Genomic DNA, 25,921 nt, shown 5'->3' with positions numbered 1-25,921 from the left:
ACTGTGTAGATTTGAATAGTCAAGAGATGGCGGTTTCAATAAATTTATTTTGCTTGTACAAATTTAGAATTAACAGAGTACTTTGTGATCAGTCATAACGAAGGAGGTGCTAGCCACAGGTCATTCGCAAGAGTGATGAAGAACAACCCTAAAACCCTGCCTTATATAAGCTTAGAACAAATGGTTCTTCTGATGGTCAATCCATCAATATGGCGGTCTCTGTGATTGGTCAGCACTGCTCAGTGACAGTTTGACTCCATACCAAGTGTCCCACAGTTCTTTGATGTGGCATCTCTCCCCAAACCAGTAGATAGTAAAGCCACAGAAGTTGATCAGTCAAATGGTCAACTGTCCTTTGTGTGGGCACCTTCAAACAAGTATTTAATTAACACCACCCATGCAACAGGAAGGGCCAGAGCAGCTTGATCAGTTCCCAGCTGTCTCTTCCTCCCCAGGTGACAAGAACTCTCCAAGGTCACCCAGACGTTGTGTCCTTGGGCAAGGCACTTCACCCTACTTGTCTCAGGGGGAATGTCCCTGTACTTACTGTAAGTCGCTCTGGATAAGAGCGTCTGCTAAATGACTAAATGACTTCACTGTATCAAGCTTCTTAACCAACTTTAGACTTCCATTAAAACACATTTCTCATATATAAAACACACACATTATAACTGTATTCCAAATTTCCACCACAATTCCACTCATTTAAAAAATTTTTTTTTTTACAATACCATAAACCCAAACAGTTAATCAAGAAAAATAAAATTCAAACATTAACATAAGAAATGCTTTATGCAGACCATACAACCTCCATTTTTATTCTCATATCCTTCCTTTTTCCAAAACGCATTTTCTTGTGGTTTAGTCCAAGTTCGAATCTCCATTCCACCATTCCTTTCTCCATCTGTCCGCTGTATTCTGTAATTCTTATCAAATATACTCAAACAAAAACAAAATTCTCACTCTGGGTTAAATACAGTCCAATATTTTCAACTCAGCAATATCATATCAAACCCTCACAGTCCTATCACAAAGCCAAACTACTGAAGCTAAAGACACAAAACCATAAAACCCCCATAGTCACTCTCTGTTTGGATCAGTCAGTCATCAGTCAGTCATAAATTCCTAAACGTCATCTCTTCCTCTCTAAGAAGCCTGCGCTTCCCTTAAAGAATCTGTAACAAATGTTGCATCAAGGTCACGCAACAATTTTCCTCAAAAGAGTCCTGTAAGCCCAAATTTGTCAAGTTAGGCTCATCCGGACATAGCAACATAATCTCATCACTTCCTGTAAACATATCAACATCAAAAACATTTTCTAGTTAGTTCATCAATGCATGCAGGCAATCTAGAAACTGCTCCAGCTAGTATCAGCACTAGCATTTTCCCTGTGGAATAATCATAATTGTTAGAGTGAATTCCACATTTGCATACAGCAAGTTGTTCTATAAGTGAAAATAAGAAACTTCCTGTTTCCATACCTTTCCCAAAATCATATGTAACACCAATGATGTATTTAACTATCAGTAAATATTTTAACTCTTTACCCGTTTATGAATTAACAAGCTTACACTGAAGCAAACAACTTTTGAACCAATTTGTATAAAATAAAACTATTTTAGAAAACAACCAAATTACCCCATCTTTTAGTCTCTTATTATCTTTTCTTAAAAAAACCTTTAGGAACAGTTCAAATGAATAACTTTATATTTCAGATTCCCTTTTAATTTTTTCTGTATTTAAATTCAACAAATCAAATCTCTCTTTTTCCAAGACATGTAGAAAACTAGCATCACTGCCCTAAACCAGAATTTAGTCTGTATGATTCCAAAATGAAACATATACCATAAAATATTCTTAATGTAACCATTAGCCAAACGTATACCCCATCTATATTTCTATATAGGTTAGATAGGTATAACTTCATAACTTGCTTTGGCTGCAGTCCAGAACAAGCTACTTAGCACAAACCATCATAACCACAATTTATCAGACTTAATGAGTCTTCCCAAATTATTTCAAAACCAAGTTACAATAACCGTCTTTATGAACCAATAGCATAATGAAACAACCTCATCACAGCCTAACTGTTTATCCCAAAACATTGTACCATGCCCTGATAAAACTCTCAAAGAAAACTTAAAATCAAATTACAGTCAAACTCCAAACAAAAGTACATTGTAATCATTTTCTCTTATTTCACAACCACATTGCACCTAATACCTTTATCAAAACTCTTAAAAAACCTCTAGATTTTAATATTCTGATTTAAAACGTTTGCCCTCTTCAAAGCATATGCATAGTTCCCTTTTCAGAACATCAAAGTGTTTAAACCAATCATCTCTTCACATCCACAAAACGTTCTCTTGTTTCATTAAATCCATGTTCGCACACTTAAAACTGCTCTTAGAATAAGTAATTCATGCTAGAACTAGAGAGGGTACAATTTCTGGGGAAATTGGGTGTGCTTGCTTGCGTCGGTTGCACAGGGGTCCGTTTTTGAATGACATTTTTACAACTGATTTCTATATATTTTATATGAAAATGCATACTTATTATTTATAAAGATTAAATAGATTTAAAAGCATTTTTTTTTGCTGCTCATTTACAACTGAAAATACGAGTGAAGTGTAGAATGAAATAGATGTCTTCTCATTTCCCCTGCAAGAGGCAGCCTCATTGTTGAATCAAAACGAATAAATTTCGTCAGACCGGTGTAAAAATTGACCTAATCTCTATGACTTAAACGGCATTTTAAGTTTTTCCCTTCTCGTGATATTTTCAGGCATGTAGCCTACTCATTCATTTATAAAGAACCCCCTTTGAAGATTATTCTACGTTACCCGGCAGTAGAAGATGGAATCGCGATTCAAACAGTACCATCTGCTAACTGAAAATATGCCCCCCAAAACGTAAATAAGCTTGACATTTATTTAGTGGAAAATCGCTCATTCATAAAAAGCTCGCGGGTAGCGATCATTGTCAGTAACAACGCAAAATGCGATATAGCCCTGTGTGGAGAAGCTGCCCCGGTAAATTGTACTACTACGGTACACTACTGCTGTGTTCGTCTTGGTAGCGATTGCGTTGGTTGAATTGGATTTAACGTTCCGTTGTACGGTTTAGGCTGAAATTAATTATTTTCATGAACAGTGACAACATTTAGGCTGTGGCAATGAAGTTCAGGTTAGTAGTTAGATAGACTTTTGATTTAAGTAAGGGGAGTGCTGAACATGTTCTGTCGCCGTTTGACTTCCTAAACAGCTGTGTAGTGTAGATGTCTTTTGTAGTGTGTCTCGCGTAAGCTACAGCGTTGCAGTGAGCTACACTGGTTTGAAACCACAGGTAATGGTAATTTCACCAACAAATCGTTTACTAATGTCAGAATAAATCCTACAACGAAAATGTATATGTGAGGAATGTTTATTTTAACGATTGAAAACAGATAACGCTACATCATAGACCACTGTAGTATGTGTTGCCCGGGCAACAGAGGCTAATGTCATGATGCTAATATTTCAGTGAAATAGTAGACTACCGTTTCCGAAAGTAGATGTGGGCTTACTTCCTTAATAATATCAGCTAATATTGTACATTACACATCACAATTGTGTGTCATATCACAAAGTAAAATGAGTAAATAGTTATCACCCTGGCCTCTTTGCTTGTGGCGTTCCTGCAGCTGCCTTGCAGTAAAGCTATAGTTAGCCTAGCTATCCCCCAAGTTAACAGATGCGAAACGAATGTTCTGCCAAAGGTAGTCACGCGTGTTTTCGTGATGTTAGTGACGTAGTGACGTTAGTAACGTCAGTGACTGTGGCTAGCAAATTAGCCACCGTTAGCTTCACTTTTGGCCACAAAAACTTAACTTCAGCCTAAACCATGCAACGGAACGTAAATTCCAATAGAAGCAACTCAATCGCTACCAAGACGAAACTTTTGACACCTACGTTGTCTATGTAGGCCAAATATTGACTGAGTTTTAGGGGGGCAAAAAGAAATAAAAATAATAATAATAATATATATGTGAGAGAACAAAGGTTGTGCTCTCGCCGAAGGCTTGAGCACACCCAACTAGAGAGGGTACAATTTCTGGGGAAATTGTAGGGTGTGCTTGCTTGCGTCGGTTGCACAGGGGTCTGTATATTTTATATAAAAATGCATAGGGCCTACTTATTATTTATAAAGATTACATAGATTTAAAAGCATCTTTTTTTTGCTGCTTATTTACAACTCAAAATACGAGTGAAGTGTAGAATGAAATATGATGTCTTCTCATTTCCCCTGCAAGAGGCAGCCTCATAGCTGAATCAAAACGAATACATTTGGCAGACCGGTGTAAAAATTTACCTAATCTCTATGACTTAAACGTCCTTTTAAGTTTTCCCTTCTCGTGATATTTTCAGGCATTTAGCCTACTCATATTGCATTCATTCATTAATAAAGAACCCCCTTTGAAGATTATTCTACGACGTTACCGGCAGAAGATAGACTCGCGATTCAAACAGTACCATCTGCTAACTGAAAATATGCCCCCAAAAACGTAAATAAGCTTGACATTTATTTAGTGGAAAATCGCTCCTTCATAAAAAGCTCACTGGTAGCGATCATTGTCAGTAACAACGCAAAATGCGATATAGCCCTGTGTGGAGAAGCTGCCCCTGTAAATTCTTCTACAGTACAGTACTAGACTACTGCTGTGTTCGTCTTGGTAGCGATTGCGTTAGTTGAATTCGATTTAACGTTCCGTTGTACGGTTTAGGCTGAAATGAATTATTTTCATGAACAGATTGACAAAGTTTAGGCTGTGGCAATGAAGTTCAGGTTAGTAGTCAGATAGTTTCACCTATTGAAAGACTTTTGGTTTAAGTAAGGGGAGTGCCGAACATGTTCTGTCGCCGTTTGACTTCCTACAGCTGTGTCGATGTTTTTGTAGTGTCTCGCGTAGGCTACAGCGTTGCAGTGAGCAACACTGGTTTGAAACCACAGGTAATGATCATTTCACCCACAAATCATTTACTTGTAATGTAATGTCATAATAAATACTACAACGAAAATTTATTTGTGAGGAATGTTTATTTTAATGATTGAAAACAGATGCATCATAGACCACTGTAGTATGTGTTGCCCGGGTAACAGAGGCTAATGTCATGCTAATGCCTCAGTGAAATAGTAGACTACCGTTTCAGGTCACCCAGACTTACATTTACATTTAGTCATTTAGCAGACGCTCTTATCCAGAGCGTACAGGGACATTCTCCCCCGAGGCAAGTAGGGTGAAGTGCCTTGCCAAGGACACAACGTCAGTCGGCATGACCGGGAATCGAACTGGCAACCTTCGGATTACTAGCCCGATTCCCTCACCACTTAGCCACCTGACTTCCCGTCCCTAGACTTCACGTCTCCTAGTTAGGTGTTATAAAACTACAGGTGGCATCTCTACCAAATGAGAATCAACTTTCACTGTATCAAGCTTCTTAACCAACTTTAGACTTCCATTAAAACACATTCCTCATATATAAAACACACACATTATAACTGTATTCCACATTTCCACCACAGAGCCTATGCAGCTCACGTGAAAAATGATCCAAAGACTCGTAGAAAGACCGAATCGGGAAATGAACGAATCGTTCCCTCTAGTGTTTCCTCTAGCTACCACTACAGAGCCTATGCAGGTCACGTGAAAAATGATCCAAAGACTCGTACCCGAAGACCGAGTCGGGAAATGAACGAATCATTTCTGTTTACTTGGATGAGCCTATGCAACAGTCCCCGATGCACCCAATTGAACCCTGCTTTGCTTTGTCTTCCACCCCCCTCACCTCTGTCCTCTCCTCTGCCCCTCCTCCACCCTTCTCCTCCCTCCCTCTACCTTTTCCCCCCGCTGCAGCGTTTCTACGTGGCGACCTCCCGCCAGCTGCGTCGTCTGGACTCGGTGTCTCGCTCGCCCATCTACTCTCACTTTGGGGAGACGGTGTCAGGCCTGTCGGTCATCAGGGCGTACGGACACCAGGACCGCTTCCTCCAGCACAACGAGAAGACCATCGATGAGAACCTGAAAAGTGTCTACCCGTGGATAGTTTCCAACAGGTCTGAGTCAACACACGCGCACACAAACACTCCCACACAAACACACACTCCTACTCACACACACAGACACACACACTCATGCACAGACACATGCAGGCACAAAAACACACACTCCCACACACACCACCACAAACATATACAGCCAAAGACACAAACATACAGTTAGGTCCATAAATATTTGGACATTGACACAATTTTCATCATTTTGGCTCTGTATACCACCACAATGGATTTGAAATGAAACAATCAAGATGTGCTTTAAGTGCAGACTTTCAGCTTTAATTTCAGGGTATTTACATCCAAATCAGGTGAACGGTGTAGGAATTACAACACATTTTATATGTGGCCTGATATGGAAAAATTCCAGTGGCACTGTGTAGATTTGAATAGTCAAGAGATGGCGGTTACAATACATTTATTTTGCTTGTACAAATCAAGATTTAACAAAGTACTTTGTGATCAGTCTAACGAAGGAGGTGCTAGCCACAGGTCGTTCGCCAGAGTGATGAAGAACAATCACAAACGCTACCTTATATACACGTTAGATCAAATGGCATTCTATAAGGTCAATCCATCAATGTAATCAAGTCTATGATTGGCTTACTCAATTCAGTGACAGTTTGAAACAATACATCTCTGTACCATTTGTCCCACAATCCTTTGTGCGGGCCACTTCAAACAAGTTTTTGATTAACCCCACTCAATGCAACAGGAAGGGTCAGAGCAGCAGATCACAATAACAATACAGTTGAATCCACATTGTCTCTAGACCAGCTGTCTCTTCCTCCCCAGGTGACAAGAACCCTCTCAGATCACCCAGACTTCCCGTCTCTTAGACTTCACGTCTCCTAGTTATAAAACTGCAAATGGCATCTCTACCAAATGGGTTGAATCGACTGTCACTGTATTAAGCTTCTTAACAAACTTTTAGACTTCCCTTAAAACACATTATAAAACACACATATTATAACTGTATTCCAAAATTTCCATGACAGGCCCCCCCCCTTTTAAGGGACCAAAAATAATTGGACAAACTAACATAATCATAAATCTAATTGTCACTTTTAATACTTGGTTGCAAATCCTTTGCAGTCAATGACAGCCTGAAGTCTGGAACCCATAGACATCACCAGACGCTGGGTTTCGTCCCTGGTGATGCTCTGCCAGGCCTCTACTGCAACTGTCTTCAGTTCCTGCTTGTTCTTGGGGCATTTTCCCTTCAGTTTTGTCTTTAGCAAGTGAAATGCATGCTCAATTGGATTTAGGTCAGGTGATTGACTTGGCCATTGCAGAACATTCCACTTCTTTGCCTTAAAAAACTCTTTGGTTGCTTTCGCAGTATGCTTCGGGTCATTGTCCATCTGCACTGTGAAGCGCCGTCCTATGAGTTCTGAAGCATTTGGCTGAATCTGAGCAGATAATATTGCCAGAAACACTTCAGAATTCATCCTACTGCTTTTGTCAGCAGTCACATTATCGATAAATACAAGGGAACCAGTTCCATTGGCAGCCATACATGCCCACGCCATAACACTACCTCCACCATGCTTCACTGATGAGGTGGTATGCTTTGGATCATGAGCAGTTCCTTCCCTTCTCCATACTCTTCTCTTCCCATCATTCTGGTACAAGTTGATCTTGGTCTCATCTGTCCATAGGATGTTGTTCCAGAACCGTACAGGCTCTTTTAGATGTTTTTTGGCAAACTCTAATCTGGTCTTCCTGTTTTTGAGACTCACCAATGGTTTACATCTTGTGGTGAACCCTCTGTATTTACTCTGGTGAAGTCTTCTCTTAATTTTTTACTTTGACACAGATACGCCTACCTCCTGGAGAGTGTTCTTGATCTGGCCAACTGTTGTGAAGGGGTTTTTCTTCACCAGGGAAAGAATTCTTCTGTCATCCACCACAGTTGTTTTCCGTGGTCTTCCGGGTCTTTTGGTGTTGCTGAGCTCACCAGTGCGTTCTTTCTTTTTAAGAATGTACCAAACAGTTGATTGAGCCACACCTAATGTTTTTTCTATCTCTCTGATAGGTTTGTTTTGATTTTTCAGCCTAACGATGGCTTGCTTCACTGATGGTGACAGCTCTTTGGACTTCATATTGAGAGTTGACAGCAACAGATTCCAAACACAAATACCATACTTGAAATAAACTCTAGACCTTTTATCTGCTCCTTGTCAATGAAATAACGAACTCCCATGAGGGAATAACATACACCTGGCCATGGAACAGCTGAGCAGCCAATTGTCCAATTACTTTTGGTCCCTTAAAAAGGGGGGGGGCACATGTAAATTGTATTGTAATTCCTACACCGTTCACCTGATTTGGATGTAAATACCCTGAAATTAAAGATGAAAGTCTGCACTTAAAGCACATATTGATTGTTTCATTTCAAATCCATTGTGGTGGTATACAGAGCCAAAATGATGAAAATTGTGTCAATGTCCAAATATTTATGGACCTAACTGTATACACTCACAGAAAAAAACACATACATAGTGTAATACAAATTTAGGTTGTATGTGTTTTAACTGTGATTGAATTGTAAGCTCTCTTTGTTCAATGAAAAGGAACACCCTGTGACTCGCTTGCAGCCTGCAGGAAAGGAGATAGATCAAGAGGTGGTGAAGGATGAAGGGGGGATGTTTGTCTGTTCTGCGATACCGACTAACCTGTGGGGCAGTTGACCCTTGGGGGATGGGCATTTTCTAAAGCCTTCTATCTATGACTTTTGAGCTAATGGGTTAGTTTGACTGTAGAGGGAAATTTGGAGATACGAAGTCTGGGTGACCTAGGGCCCTATCTTGCACCCAGCGCAATTGACATTGTACACCGACGCATGTATCATTCCTATTTTGCACCCAACGCACAGCGGACTTTTCCCTCTACAGACCCACTGATTCAAAAGAATGGTCATTAGCCGGCTTCCACAGAGCTTGATAACAACCCATTCATTTGAATCAGGTGTGCTGGAGCAAGGAAACATCTAAAACATGCAGGACAGGGGCTCTCGAGGACCAGGATTGAACACCCCTGATGTAGGGTGTGCACAACACACATACACTTTGCTTCTCTCATCTACACAGTCGCAGCACTTCCCATTTTTGCAAATCACACATAATTATAGGGAAAAATATTACCACACAAGGGAAATCATTGTGGATGTGGATGAAACTGTGAAAAAAGGCATAAATCTAGCGTACACATTTACCCAAATTATTCAGACTAATGCAATAATGGTAACGGTAAAAATAGGCTAATGGTAAACACGCCTGTTTTACCGAAGCTAATTTATGTGGGTTTCTCCCATCCCCATACAATGTCACGTTTCTGTCTTTTACGGCCCTGACGAGAACGTCGGTCTCCTCGGCTGTGAACCACTCCTGGCATGCGCCTGGCAATTCCGCCATTATAATAGCAATCCGCCATGGAACAAGCGCGCCTGCTCTTAAAGGGAATATGACGCTCTGGTTGGTTTATTGCACGTTACGCCCAAACCACACCTATGAGTAATGTAGCTACTTACATTTACATTGCATTTACTTCAGACCAACCCATTTTAGATTTGCGTCGGGCGCAAGAGTCATTTATCTCGCCGGTATAATAGCAACAGCGCCGGAGTCCAGCCCACAAAGTTACTTGCGTTTCGCGTTTGATACTTGCTTTTCAGATCGTTAAAATAGGGCCCCTAGAGTTTATGTGTATATGGACATGTGCTGATGAGAAGCAGCTGTATTACCTTTTCCTGATCAAACATCCATTGTGGAGAAGAATGTAACCCATGCCTATATTGATTAACTGTGTGTGTGTTTGTGTGCATGTATGTGTATGTGTGTGTCCAGGTGGTTGGCCATTCGTCTGGAGTTCCTGGGGAATCTGGTGGTGTTCTTCTCAGCACTGTTTGCAGTGATCTCTAGAGACTCTCTGGACAGCGGTCTGGTTGGCCTCTCTATCTCATACGCTCTCAATGTGAGTCTGACTATACAATCTCACACACACACACACACACACACACACTGGAGCAACCTCACTGAGACCCATAAGGGTAGTGCAAATAAAAGGCAGAAAAAAACTCAGGAAGGTAAAAACTAGCATGGCGGCCATCAAAGTGTCAGTTCTCCGGGGTCAGGTGAATGACAGAGCCCTTTAGGTGGAGAGAAGGAGTCGGGCTGTGACCTGTAAGCTTGGCTGGTTGCGCCCTGGTCTCCATCAAGTCGTGCCCTGGCTGGCCTTTTGTAGTGCGGGAGACTGACAAGGAAAGGAGCTACTCTGGGCCTCAATTATCCCTGGAGCTTGAAGTCTGGGAGAGTTGCTGCTCACAAAGAGTTTTTATCTCTGGCTGGTGACGCTGTCCCCGGCTGCCACGACACACACACACACATCCCGCGTACACACACACACCCTGCGCACACACACACACCCCACGTACACACAAACACACACACCCTGCATACACACAAACACACCCTGCGTACACACACACACATACATGCACAAACTTGCCCCCACACATGAGGCAGAGAATAAAAACAGGGCTGGCCTCTTACCTAAGTAAGCAAAATGATGATGATGATGACACTATATGACCTTTGACCCATCATCCTCCAGGTGACACAGACGTTGAACTGGCTGGTGAGGATGACCTCAGAGCTGGAGACAAACATTGTTGCTGTGGAGAGAGTTAGCGAGTACACCGAGATAGACAATGAGGTGAGAAACAAAAAAAGCGTAAGAATTTCAGAGGTGTGTGTGTGTGTGTGAGAGAGAGAGATACTGTACACTCTTGCCTAAACCTAAGTACAACCAGCTGTGTATATCAAAGATAACCAGTAAGAGACCAACATGTATTCCGTTCCGTCCTCAGAAAATCTCTCACCTCCATATTCACCAGATTTAGGAAAAGGATATGAGAATTATTTTTCTCCTATAATTCTTGTACCTCAGTTTGTACCTCAAGTGTCACAAACGCAGAGAGCCAGATCTTATCTCTTTATTTGGAATGGCATTGTAACCTAGCAACAGGTCTAGCGACCTGGGGATGAAGGCTGGAGTTTATGGACTGGGGGGTTGGAGGCTACAGACAGATCTGACAGGCTTGTGGTTAGAGGCTGGCAGATGAAGGCTGGGGGCTGTGTTACAGAGGCTAGGTTATGGGGACTGGGGCTAGGTTATGGAGGCTAGGGGCTTGGTTATGAAGGCAAGGGGTGAGGTTATGGAGGCTGGATACTCATTGTACAGATTTTGAATCGATTGGGGAGCACCACTCTCTGCAGAGTTTGTGTGTAACGTTGGGAGAGCTCCACCTGCCACAGACAGGTGCACAGGTCTGAGAGAAAGTGAGTCCTTGTCTCATCCAACACGGTCACCAGTTCAATACTGGTGGCCTCCTGAATCTCACCCAATGACCTCCCTGTGTGTGTGTGTGTGTGTAGGCTGCCTGGGTGACAGACATCAGACCGGATAAGAAGTGGCCCGAGGCTGGGAGGCTGCGCTTTGAGAACTTCAAGGTCCGCTACCGACCTGAACTAGACTTGGTTCTGCATGGCATTACCTGTGACATCGACAGCACTGAGAAGGTAGGTGTGTGTGTGTGGGTTTAAATGTGTGTGTGTGTGTATCTGTTTCCGACACAGTAAAATGGGAGCAACACTGTCCTTTGTTGTCCTGAACAGTCCAAATAAGAGTCTTCAAATGCAGGAGTTCTACTGACAGAGGAATTAAAGTTGTGCTGTAAAAAGCAAGCTTTACCCCTAAGCCAATCAGCTGTTAAGATGGAGTCATGTGCTTCAGATGCTCTGCCATGGCTGAATGGGCAGATTTGTAGAATGACTGATACAGGAAGGACATGACTAGATAGATGGAATTGCTGTAGAGATGGATAGAAGGATGGATACTGTGAAGAATAAGATCGATGAAAAGACATGACAGGTTGTGCGGGGACTGTGCCGGCCCGGGGTGAAAGCGTTTAAAAAAAACTCAGAGTTCAGCTGCCAAATGTGGCAGTCCATCAACTAAATATTAGATCTGAAATAGCACCCCCCTAATTTCAGTTAATTTAATAATCACACACGATTTGCATGTGATTTTGGCTTCAAAACACAGTTGTGACAACTCACACTACTGTGTCTATTGTAAACTTCAAACTGTGGTACGGTGGCAGGAAATCATAAAACACAACAGTAAATAGGAAAACATTTCAACAAATCATAAAACACAATGGCAAATAGGAAAACAAAACAGCAAGTAGGAAAACATAACAGCAAATAGGAAAACACAACAGCAAATATGAAAACACTTTAACAAATCATGAAACACAACGGCATTAACTTCTACCGGAAAAGGTAGGGCCTATCTAGCAGAGGACGGACCCTCCTGATTGAACAGACGAACAGACGAACAAACAGGAAGGAGAGGTGAAAAACACGGAAAAGCGCCTATTTTGAAAACATGAGTATTCCCGAAGATACTTACACTATTTTTAGGAATTATTTCGATGCAGGGCATACATACGACGTGATAGTTGATATTTTGTCAACCAATAACAACATCAGGATAAGTATACGCACTTTGAAGTTGACCAACAGCTAACTCAGTGTCTCCTGTCGGTGAGGCTGCGTAAGCGCGCATACAGTATGTATATCGCCTGTAAAGATGGAAATTCAAGTGGCACTGTGTATATCTGAGTAGTCAAGAGATGTGGGTTTATTACAATTTATTTAGATTATACAATTACGTAATATTAAACAAAGCTTTGCTGATCAGTCATTATGAAGGAGGTGCTAGCCACAGGTCGTTCGCAAGAGTGATGAAGAACAATCATAAAGCTTGTGCTTTTATACACTTAAAACAGATGCCCTAATAAATGATCAATTCATCAATGCAGTGGTCTCTGTGATTGGTTAACACTGGTCAGTGACAGTTAAGACAATATAACCCCCCAGGTCAAGATACCAAAGTCTTTTGATGTCACGGCTCTTTCTCTAAATGGGGACAGTAAGGATACCCTTAATGAAACACAAACAGGACACAGGACACAATCTCCTTGGCCAAAAGGTTAGAGCTGCTAGATCAACTGATCCATCTACCCTTCTCCCTTTAGGCCACAGAACTCAAACATCCCCCAACCTCTGTGCCCCTAGCTTCTCAATCAGGCATCATAAACCAACACCATAAATACCTTAAGACCAACTGCAACATCCATTTGTTTAAACACAACTTCAGTCTATTAAAAATACACTCTTAGTAACTATATCAAAAAATGCCATCACACGCCTCATCACTGTAGTCTTTCAGGACTAAAGATTTCCTACCGGTCAACACATTCATTTATTTATTTTTAAAGTTTTGATTTACCTCACGCGGGACGGACTGGGACAGCCAAATGGCTGGGTTTGGCCCGCGGTCCAGGTCTGGTCTACCTGAACACCAGCCACCAGACTATTCCACAAAATGTTCCCAAAGTTTGGATTTTGGATAAAAAAGTGTCTGCCAAATGATTTGTCATTAATCTGCTCTAGATTGTCATTTAATGGAGATGGCTCTGTGTAACTGAAGTGTAATGGATCAATTGTAGGTCAATTGTAGGTTTTCAGTTTCTGAAGATGTATGCTTACATGAGGACTCTCCAGCTCTGCTCCTGGAGAGCTACCTCCCTTTACGTCTTCACTCCAACACTAATCTAGCACAATGATTCTAATAATTACCAGGTGTTGTGTAAAAAGCGAAATTAGTTGCAGCCAGTTGGAGCAAATACTTACTGGAAGCTAGCTCTCCTGGAACAGGGTGGGAGAGCCCTGGTTCTCAAGGTTGTGTCTCCCCCTCCCCCCCCCCCCTCCCCACACACACACACACACAGATTGGCATCGTGGGTCGGACCGGAGCAGGGAAGTCCAGTCTCACCAACTGCCTGTTCAGGATCATCGAGGCAGCAGAGGGGCGGATCTTCATCGACGGCATGGACATCTCTACCCTGGGGCTTCACGACCTGAGGAGCAGACTCACCATCATACCACAGGTACACACACACACACAAACACACACATAGTCACACATAGTCTCACACACACACACACACACACACACTCACACACACACACACACACTCACCATCATACCACAGGTAACTAACACACAAACACACTCACATACACCATCATAGCACAGATACATACACACACCCCATCATACTACAGGTAACTAACACACACACACACACACACACACACACACACACACTCTCACACACACTCTCACACACGCACACACACACACACACTCACCATCATACAACAGGTACACACACACATTCACAGACACCATCATACCACAGGTACACACACACACACACACACACTCACCATCATACCACAGGTAACACACACACCACAAACTTAGACAAACACATTCACACACACATTCATTCATGCTAATGCACGCCCCCACACACAAACTAATACACACACATATTAATTAGTCAGCCAAAAAGGGAACAATTAAATCCACCCACACACACATACATACAAATATGCACACACACACACATGACAACATGCACCCACACAAACACCTACACAAACACACCCACTTACCTGCTTATGCTCTTGTGTAGGACCCAGTTCTGTTCTCAGGAAGCTTGAGGATGAACCTGGACCCGTTTGAGAGCGTCAGTGACGAGGACATCTGGCGCGTGCTGGAGCTGTCCCACCTGAAGGACTACGTGGGGGCGCTGGAGGAGGGACTGTACCATGAGGTCTCAGAGGGGGGGGAGAACCTCAGGTACGTCAATATCAACACATGGGGGGGGGGGGGGACTCCTGTACATCCCTCTTATAGCATGAGGTTTAAGCAGGAGCTTAGATTCCAGTATACATGGGTCGGACATGTCCTACACACTTTTTCAAAACGGTAAATCTGTCCCCCCTCCCCCACACACACGAGAACATTCTATTGAACGGCCGCATCCTCCCATCCATATTTGAAAACAAACTTACGGCTCTGGGTCGAAGAGGGGGGAAGGACCTCATGGGAGTCTCTCAATATGTGCGCGGCTGGAGAAGGGACTTGTCTGCCGCCAGCAACGTGCCAAAAATGGACCAAACAGCATCAAACGTAACGTTAACAAACAAATGAATTGGACAAAACAGACCGTGTGGCTGCACGGTCACTGGGCAGCCTCTCTCTGTCTCCAGCTGTGGTGAAGAAACACCATCCCAGGGCCATGGTCTGTCCAATCCTGTGCATTTATGCACATTTGTCTCAGAGCTTTGTCTAATCAAATCACAGAAATACATTCTAATAATTTTTATTGTGATAGACAGGGTTGGAGCAAAGGAGATGTTATCTCATGTTAAAAGACAAGTGGACACGCAACAAGTTCAAACCCAATGTTCTGTTGCTAATAGTTGCAAATATTTAGGGTTCCTCCGGTAGGAGGAAACCTATTGTTTTTGATGGTATTCTTCTTCTTATTATTTATATTCTCCTTGCGCCACAATATCTCAAAAAGTCCTTGGTCAGAAATGTTCTAATTTGGCACATTGATACTACATCCAAGTGGGTACCCCACACCAAATATGGGACACATTTGACTGTAGGGGGCGCCACAAGCCACGCCCTAAAGTCTGATTTTCAAAGTGATGGCATTTCCACCCCATTGCTCCAATTCTTCTGAAACTTGGTGTACATGCATCATTTTTCATAAGGAACAAAATAGCCTGAAGGACCCATAATGTCTGCCATGATAGATTTAGCTGTACAGTGAAAACCTACAAAAATCTTCTCCTCGTGAACTAATGAACCAATTGACTAAAGTCAGGGTCTTCTTATAGGGTGATCAAGAATAAGGTATGAGATACAAATTGACTGCATAAAGTTTATTTATGTAAATATTAGTGGTGGGCTGTTATCGGCGTTAACGCGCTGCGTTAACGTGAGACTCTTATCGGGCGATAAAAAAAATATCGCCGTTAATCTATTCTCAAAGTTGGGTTGGGAGCTGGGTCTATACTACGCAAGCTATGATGACTTTCACCTTGATATTTTAGCGCGGATGTATACCTAGCCGAATGGCACTGTAGGGGGCGAGAACGAGTCTTCGAACCTGTGTGTATGCCTTGTGTATGAAATTACCACATCAAACGTAACGTGCTAACATGGATGCAGCTATGAAGCCGCCGGGTTTGCTTCAGGGAAAATGTATTTTTAAAAAGCTTCCCAATGGAAACCTCGACAAGACTAAGGTTGTTTGCACCTTGTGCAATGCGTAATTAGTTTACTGTAGGAGTTCTTCCAGTCTCAAATACCACTTAAACACAAAGCATCCCTTAGCTAATGCGGAAGATACCGGGCCAAGCACTGATGTAGCGCAGGGGAAGAGTCGTCCTCAAACTACTATGTTTGAGTGCAACCGAGGCAAGCCCATCAGCACAGCTCTATCAGCCAAGATGATGATCACTAATCTCTTCGCTCAGTGGATTACCACCAGCTGCCGGCCCATCAGCGTGGTTGAAGATGATAGGCTCGAGCTTGTTCTCCAGGCGGCCACAGGTGACCCATTTTACAAACTACCTGCGAGGCGAACTATCACTATTCTGAATGCCTTTGGCGGAATTCAAATGAGCCATTTTAATCTAGATTAATCTAGATTAATTCCAAGATTGCAGTGAGATTAATCTAGATAAAAAATAAAAAAAATCTATGCCCACCACTAGTAAATATCCACATTACCTCAATGTCTATGTGTCAATAATGCAAATGCTTTTGACAGATAATTTTACAAACCTTACAGACTTCAATAGGACATTACTCCAAAGTACAGTGCACAATTTCGGTACTTAGGAATGGTTCGCTTGACCCGATGTTAGTTTCCTCAAGGATCACAATGACTCTTGCTTAGAGACTTGTTGCTCTTGTGGTTAGTGGTAACTGACTTAAATTTTTGTACTCGCTGTGATATATTGTTTTATTATTGTTGCTTGCTTTTTTTCCACAGGTACACTTGCATTTATAGCAGCTCATGTTGTTTAATTGTAACTTGTTTAACTACATGATCTTATGGTTCTTCCCTTTGGCACTTATTTTGGTTGTTCACAATGTGTGCTTCATGTTTTGGCTACTCGCAATGTTTTGTGGCTATCTCGTTGTTATGATCAGTGACCTATGCACTTTGTAAAGCTCTCTCTTGGAAGTCGCTTTGGATAAAAGCGTCTGCTAAATGAATAAATGTAAATGTCACTTTGATATGTCAAAAGATGACTGAATTACAGCTGCTTAAAGTTTGTCCAAAGCTGATCAAAGCTAATACTCTTCCCTTTCTATTTATAAAAACTCATCAGTAGATGTTTAGCAGAGAGGATAGAAGCTGCCTTGCAAATGCAATGCTTTTGAGTTCAAATCTCCATTCAGCCTGTTGTTTGCCAAACATGAAGTAATTTTGCTCTCTTGTTGTCCAACTTTGGCCTTCTACGATCTAAATTCATATAATATTTTGCCATTTTAACCCGCATTGCTGTTTGCAGCTATATTTAATATACTATTATTGTAGGTTTTTATTCATAGTATTTGTGTTGCTGACCTTTTAGTTATTTATGATGATTAGGCAACATGTACTGTTTATTTTCCTGCTTAAACCACCCATAATTACTACCGGGTCAAATTTGACCCACAACACCACAGATGTAACTTGTCACTTGTAACTTGATATAGCATGTCTTCTTTGAACAACCTTAAACATCCATGTGGGCACAGTGTGTCACACACGCACACACGGATCCACATCCGCCGACCTGTCCTGTTCAATCATTGTGTCAACATGGTGTTGAGTACACCAACAGGTCTCACACGACACAGTTCACACGCAACCAAAACAGGATCAAACAAGGAAATGGTAAAGAGAGTTGGTGTGCAGTTGGAGACACCTTTTAGGTTGTTATGTACGTGGCATATTTCCATGTAGTGGAAGGAGCTTTGCATTAAGAGGAGGAGCAGCCTTTCCTAATTACATTCCTGCAGTCTTGCGTTCTCCACAAAAAGTCCTCTTGTGTACTCGCTGCCATTATTCAAGTGCCTGTAGCTTTTGACAGATCGCTCACTGTTGACTACTGTTTGTGTATACACTTCTACACACACACACACACAGACTCATACAGTAATCATCATACAGAACACGCTTCAAAGTTGTAACTTTCAAAAGGGTGGCATTTTGACCCCATCAGGCCAAGATGTCTGAAAGTTGGTATGCATGCCTTATTGCTCATGGAGAACAGGAAAGTCTCAACCCATATTGTCAGCAGCATGGATTTTTCTCTACAGTGACAGTTTGTGAAGAATTTCAAAAATTGATTTAAAATCAACCATTGCTCCAATTGTCTGGAAATGTTGTGTACATGTATGAAATACATATCTGTATTATGTCAATTTAGCAAAATTTTGCAATGTTGAGGAGAAACCTGCCATTGCTGCTATATTTATTTATGTTTTTATTTCTGTCAATTTACATTTGAATACCCCAGCTGCAGTTTATAGACTAAAGGTTGGGGTGAATTACTTTGATAGTTGAATGCAAACAACTGTTTAGAATAGTAATGAATGATGCCGGTAATGGATGATGCCGGTAATGGAACATGCATTCACATTGTAAACGCTGAGCTGGTTAGTAAAAACCTGTTGTCTTCATGCATAAACATAACTGTACTGGTCAGAACTAGCACATCCTCTATGAATGGAGCCATCAGTGACATTTCGCGTTGCCACAGATACAGAGTATCAAGTTGAACCAGGTTGGGAACTGTGGTAGTGAAACTGTGGGATTGTTCAATAAAGTTCACAGGATTGACTAATTATAACCTGTAAATTTGCAAAGGCTCCTATTGTTAATACAACAAGACCCATTCTAGATGTTGTGATGCACTGTGTCCAGATAATCTGTTAATGTTCTGTCTACATAAGGTTACAAAAATGAAGAAAACATTTGGGTTTTTTTCATCAAGGAGTATGTCAAAGCACCCAATTAATTTGAATTGATCAATTCTAGTCTGACCTTCTCTCATTTTCCATTTGTGTCGACAAGGGCTGTTTGAGTGTTTCTTTCTAGCTAGTCCCGAGATCATTCATGTGCAAAAGCCTCCATGCATCCCTTCATCTCCCCTCCACTTTCATCCCTCCATCTATCCTGCCCCCTACCCCTACATCCATCCGTCCATACCCCGTCCATCCATCCCCCGGCCATCTCTCTATCACCTAACACCTATCTATAGAACATCCACTTGCACACTGCCACCAGGGGAAATTATTCTGAAATTAGTCATTAGTGTGAAGCCACTGTGTATGCGTGTGTGTGCCTATGCTTGCGTTTGTGCATAGCTGCTGAACACTTATATCACTTATATATTCACTTATATCCATAACATTTCACACGTATGTATTTACTGCTGCTAGATTTCCTGTGGGGTGGGGAGGTTTTTTGTCAAAGTGTGTGTGTAGAGTGTGTGTGCGGTGTGCCTTTGTGTGTGCCTTCAACATGAAAATGCTTCCTGTTTCTATAACACTTCAACCTTATGCAAGATTGGGAAAACTGTTATAAAAAAAACCCCGGCTCCTAGCGGAAAATACGCAATGCTAAGAACGGCCCCTTTTCACCAGAGCGTGTCACATGTATCAATATGCCAGGAGCATGAGTGCGTGCGTGCGTGCGTACGTGCAATAATACGCGTGTAATTTTGCTTCATATCAACACCCTATCATCCCCCCCCCCCTCCCCCAGTGTTGGTCAGAGACAGTTGCTGTGCCTGGCCCGGGCATTGCTGAGGAAGAGTCGTATCCTGATCCTGGACGAGGCGACAGCAGCTGTGGACCTGGAGACAGACGACCTGATCCAGACCACCATCCGCAGGGAGTTCTCCCACTGCACCGTGCTGACCATAGCCCACCGCCTCCACAGCATCCTGGACAGCAGCAGGTACTCCAGAAGCCTCACCGCCCATCCCATCCTTCTGTTTCTCTTCTCAACAACTTCTTTCTTTATCATCATCATCATCATCCCTCTCTCTCTCTCTCTCTCTCTCTCTCTCTCTCTCTCTCTCCAGTTCTCTTGTCTGTCACTCTTTTTGTCTCTCTCTGTCCCCCCTCTCTTTCTTTTCCTTGTCTGTCTCTCCATCTTTACGTTTAATGAGCTTTTTTGCATCAAAGAACACATTTTCCTATTGCCAAACCAACAGTGGGATTACAGAAAAATAGACAGACATAAATCAGAGCCACATACATATACTCAAACACACACACAGACACACCAATAAAGTATTCACAGAACTTTTCCCACATGTTATGTTACAGCCGTATTCCAAAATTGATTAAATTCATATTTTTCCTCAAACTTCTACACACAATACCCCATAATGATAATGTGAAAACGTTTGCGAATCTATCTATCTATCTTTCACTTTGTCATTATGGGGTATTGTGTGTAGACTTTTGAGGGAAAAATGAATTGAATCCACTTAGGAATAAGGCTGTAACCTAACATAATGTGGAAAGAGTGAAGTGCTGTGATTCTGTAAATACATGTAACTACATTACACAGGTATACAACTGCAATTGACAATTGAAATCATTCACCACACCTATATGGATAGATACAGATAAGTACATTTGGAATGCAGACTTCCTTTACACAAATTTTCAGACATTTTACAGGAACATATTATACAGTGCATGATATCATGTAACAACAATGTGTGTATGAAGTCAAACAAAGAACAATGAACTTGTGATTTTTTCTTATTTATTTATTGGTATATTAGTAGTAGTCACAATTCTGGCCTTGTTGGCCTTACCTAATAGGTAAGGCATGTTTTCAACACCCAAAAAAATCTTTGATTTGAGTTTGATTTCTACTTCTCTGGGACTCCAAGTTTCAATACCCAGGTCATGTTCACTGAGTCAGCAAATAGTTTTTTGTAGCTTTTCATTCGATTTGATAGTAATTTACCGGTCTATAGTTTCGATTCAAAGCCAGATAGCAGTATTCATTGTTTGGAGTTTGTGCCATGCATTTCCAATGAGTGCCTTCGTTTTGTGTTTGCTGTTTTGCTATTTGTTTTGGATTCATCGTGTGGCTGGTGTCTCAACACTCTGATCAGAGCCTCAGAACTTGTTGCCTGAGAGGACTCTCATCTGGTTTCATCATATTAGGGCATTGAGAATGATGAAAGGTATTTTCATCACTTTGGCACTCACTCCCAATTTAGCTCTGCAGGTTTTGTTTGGGATATTGTGTTGAACTCTTAATATGTTTTACAGAATTCTGCTTGCATGGTTTCCATTGGGTGTTTCTCCCATTGGCACATTATGAACTTGTGTGTGGGCCCCAGACTTCACAGACATTTTGTGCAATTGGCCATTTCCCTCAACATGGTGCAATGGGTTTTATAACAGATTCAATCATTTTTAGAAAGCAAGGTTTTTTGTATTTTTGACATGTATTGTCAGTGCCTAAGTCTAACTAACTCTGTGCACCAGATCTAGCTGTTTCTGTAGTCCCTCCTAGGTTGGGGTTAAAAGCACAAGATCATTTGCAAATAAAAAACTTCTGGGTCGAGGAGAGGGGCACCATGTGCTGTGGACCATTTCAGTTCCCTCACCAGTGCATTTATGTAGACATTGAAGAGGGTGGGAGCCCTGCTATTTATGTTGCTAATGTGTAAGGCTACTGATGTCATAAGGGACTGGTTGGATGTTGCTCATCTCGCTGAATGGTGAGACTTGTTGTGAAGGGGCTCTACTCACTTTTTTTTCCCACTTTGTTTTGTTACTTTTCAGTATGTACTGACAAGGTGTACACCATGTTCAGTATGCCACTTCTGTAGGTGTGTCTTTTACAGGGCTGTCATGTCTTAAGCTAGGGGCAGAGTACAGTTGGTTTGGGAGGACTTGGATGGTCAATTACATGTTGCGGAGGTTGTATTGCAGGACAGGGTCTGTCTGTTCAGTGGGAGGGGCCTCTACAGTCTTGTGACGCTCGCTTTCTTGCACCAGCTTTTTAACTTCCTCTCACAGCGCTGTCATCTGCTAGCACTTCCTTTAGTGTGGTACCCTCACCTATGGTCACGAACTGTGGGTAGTGACCAAAAGAACGAGATCGCGAATACAAGCGGCCGAAATGAGTTTTCTCCGCAGGGTGTCCGGGCTCTCCCTTAGAGATAGGGTGAGAAGCTCGGTCATCCGGGAGGGGCTCAGAGTAGAACCGCTGCTCCTCCGCGTCGAGAGGGGCCAGTTGAGGTGGCTCGGGCATCTGATAAGGATGCCTCCTGGACGCCTCCCTGGTGAGGTGTTCTGGGCACGTCCCACTGGGAAGAGGCCGCGGGGAAGACCCAGGACACGCTGGAGGGACTATGTCTCTCGGCTGGCCTGGGAACGCCTCGGGGTCCCCCAGGAAGAGCTGGTGGAAGTGGCCGGAGAGAGGGAAGTCTGGGCCTCCCTGCTTAGGTTGCTGCCCCCGCGACCCGATCCCCGGAAAAGCGGAAGATGATGGATGGATGGATGTTGTAACAGTTCTATTTCTATCTCAGTGAACCTCTCCCTCATGTTTACATTTACATTTAGTCATTTAGCAGACGCTCTTATCCAGAGCGACTTACAGTAAGTACAGGGACATTCTCCCCGAGGCAAGTAGGGTGAAGTGCCTTGCCCAAGGACACAACGTCATTTGGCACAGCCGGGAATCGAACCAGCAACCTTCGGATTACTAGCCCAATTCCCTAACCGCTCAGCCACCTGACTCCCGCATGTTCATGAAAGACTTGTGTGTTTGAGAGATCTCTTCATCGCTCTTTTTCATGTCTGTTTTGTGGGCAGCAGTAGGTAGATTGTTCTGCTTCTTTAGATTAATCTATTGCATTACTTGGTACTTTGTTTTTCAACAAATTAAACTTATTGTTATATTCCTGGACACTACAGTAGTTTCCTTGAATTGAAACTGTCCCATTGGTGCGGATATCGATATTTTGATATGCAGATGTTTGCCTGCAATCTGGGTCTTCATATAGGGTAATCTAGCAGGATTGGCAAATGCCTCTCTTTTTGTAGTTAGGATTTATAGCATATATTTAGATTTTAACAGGAGCTGATATTTCTTGCTGCTGTTGTTGGAAACAATCGTGACCTGCCTTTCTCTGTCTCCATCTGTTTCTCTCTTTTACTTCTCTCTCAATCACTGTCTGTCTCCATTTCTCTCTCTCTCTCTCTCTCTCTCTCTCTCTCTCTCTCTCTCTCTCTCTCTCTCTCTCTCTCTCTCTCTCTCTCTCTCTCTCTCTCTCTCTCTCTCTCTCTCTCTCTCTCTCTCTCTCTCTCTCTCTCTCTCTCTCTCTCTCTCTCTCTCTCTCTCTCTCTCTCATTCACACAAACACACAGTGTTGGTTCCCAGGTGCATGCTTAGCCCATCTGCCAGAGACCATCTCAGCATCTCCCAGAGGATCTTATGGCAGCTGTTTTACCATTTCTCTGAAGAATTGGGATGACAGATGGAGTCTAGCTGGCCTTGTGGGCACTTGAATAAAGATGAAAGGAAAGATAGTGGTGTTTGGAAGAGCAGAACAATGCCATACTAAGTATAGAGCTTGACAGGGAAGGATTCAATTATTTCTGTGGTTGTGTAACAGGTAAGCTGCTGAGATAGTGGTGGGGTTTGGATTACAAAATTGTCTAAATGATGCAATTGGAAAATAAATTATATGGTTGTGTGTGCATTGGGTAACAGAGTGTCTGTTGCATAATATTTTAATTTAAACTTGATTCATTTGATATTTTTTTTACCTTTTAGGATTTTACCCTCTGCTCCTACAAGGGACGTTGTTAGGCCTATTGGGACTGAAACCCCCCTAAAATTTTCTTCAGCCCCCCTAAAATTTTCTTCAGCCCCCCTAAATAATTTGCCATTATTGGCTGTAAAAATATATATATTTTAAATGTTAATTTTTTGACTGATTTATTTTTTCTTTCTATTCACTGTCTCAAACAATCGATATCCGCGGCCCCAAATGGGCCCCAAAGGAAATTGCTGCAAGCTACGTGCGCAAACGTGCCACTCCCCTTTGTTTGAATCCTAGAAATGCCCCTGGCTCCTACCATTTTCCAAATCCTCCTCTCTTCCCCTCATCATCTCCTCCTCTCCTCTCTTTCAGAGTGATGGTGCTGGATGCGGGTAAGATTGTAGAGTTTGATTCTCCTGCCAGCCTTTTTGAGAAGCAAGGACATTTCTATGCAATGGCAAAGGATGCTGGGATCAATTCCATCGACTACACAACACTCTGATGAAACTTGGACAGTTGTACATGCTTTGGACAGCATCGCCACAATGCAAACCTTTCATGGGACCAGTGGAAGATGCAGAAAATTTCACCTATAGCTACTAAAAAATATACATTTGCTTGCAAGCTAATGGTAACCAATTCATTGTCTCTAAATAAAAGTGAAATATGCACATTTTAGTACAAAAACAAACATGTAATACAAACATGCAGTATTATACAGGTGAAATTCTATATAATGATAACCAACCATGTTTAAGACCACTGTTCTGGTCTCATGTTGGAGTAGTTTACTGGCTTTCTGTTCATAATATTTATGGTACACTTACATGTTATCTTGCAAGAACCTTTATTCTAATCTATATTTACATTACATTTAGCAGACACTCTTATCCAGAGCGACTTACAGTTAGTACAGGGACATTCTCCCCGAGGCAAGTAGGGTGAAGTGCCTTGCCCAAGGACACAACGTCATTCGGCACGGTCGGGAATCGAAACGGCAACCTTCTGATTAATAGCCCGAGTCCCTAACCGCTCAGCCACCTGACCCATCTAAGGCTTTCTCTTTGCTATACAGTACTGCATAAGTGTCAATTGGTTGTTGATTGTTTTTTAAATTGTAAAAAAAGGTATTGTTATTGTTTGATATTATGATTTTTGGAATCACTATTTGACAATGTATGCACTGGTAAGATCAAACAATGTGGAATTGTACACTATTTTAATTTATATAAATAAATGAATGCTATCAGTTTTATTCTGCCTTTGAAGACTGGTCGAGTATGTATTGATGAATGCCAGTTGATCCTGTGCTCCTATCAAAGCGAGCTGTATCTATTTGAATGAGATGGACAGTATGAAGTTTTGAGACCCCATTGAAGAGTAGAAAGATAACCTAGCATCCTCCAGAGCTTGTATCAATGTTGGTTATGACCACCTGTAGAGAAAAAGGTGGCGATTTTGATCATGTTCGGCTGACTAGCTCTAGGCAAGATAATTTATTCTGGTTTTCAGTGATGTCAGCGGCGGAAGGGGCACGCTTCCTGTGGATTTGAATCCACATCCATATCATCAATCCCATCATGCACACGCCACACATCTTATTAATCAAGGGACCTAGGGAGACCGGTGCTATTGAGACAAGGCAGTAAGTCAGGCTTTTCACTAGACATTTTAGAGATCCTGACATTTCCTTTGGTGGAAACAGGGGACAGTTGTGGCTTATTGATGGGGGAATATTTGTTTGATTTGTGGGGGGTGTCCAGCTAATGTACTGTAGTTTCTGTATTAGCTAACTGTGTTGCAGTTGGCATGAGAAAGAGTGAATGCGGGGATTGTCTCCAGTTGTGTTTACATTTTGCAGTTGTGCGATCCTTCTGTCACACACCCAGCTCTAAGGCTGTGACAAAACATGGAGGGAAAACGCCAAGATCGATGATTAACAAATTCATTGATTAAATAACTAAAGAAACTTACAAAAACATACCCTCTGCTGTAAGAGACACAGGACAGATTGTATTTGCTAA

At 42.1% G+C, this 25,921-nt stretch overlaps 1 protein-coding gene across 2 annotated transcripts in view; it reads left to right on the top strand.

The window, feature by feature from the left end:
- The window catches only part of abcc2 (ATP-binding cassette, sub-family C (CFTR/MRP), member 2), a 63,517-nt gene extending 38,360 nt beyond the window's left edge, over nt 1-25,157 (top strand). For both annotated transcript variants that reach the window (XM_062463119.1, XM_062463118.1), the window contains 8 exons: nt 5,894-6,093; nt 9,939-10,065; nt 10,705-10,806; nt 11,529-11,672; nt 13,952-14,110; nt 14,705-14,871; nt 19,856-20,050; nt 24,270-25,157. In XM_062463119.1, coding sequence (XP_062319103.1) covers nt 5,894-6,093; nt 9,939-10,065; nt 10,705-10,806; nt 11,529-11,672; nt 13,952-14,110; nt 14,705-14,871; nt 19,856-20,050; nt 24,270-24,399 — 1,224 coding nt within the window. In that variant the 3' untranslated portion in view covers nt 24,400-25,157. The remainder of the gene's footprint in view (nt 1-5,893; nt 6,094-9,938; nt 10,066-10,704; nt 10,807-11,528; nt 11,673-13,951; nt 14,111-14,704; nt 14,872-19,855; nt 20,051-24,269) is intronic.
- The last annotated feature ends 764 nt before the right edge of the window (nt 25,158-25,921 follow it).

The sequence above is a fragment of the Osmerus eperlanus genome, chromosome 6, assembly GCF_963692335.1.
Source record: "Osmerus eperlanus chromosome 6, fOsmEpe2.1, whole genome shotgun sequence".
Taxonomy (NCBI): Eukaryota; Metazoa; Chordata; class Actinopteri; order Osmeriformes; family Osmeridae; genus Osmerus; species Osmerus eperlanus.
Note: the sequence above shows the minus strand (reverse complement) of the source record. Positions and strands in the feature narration are given on the sequence as shown.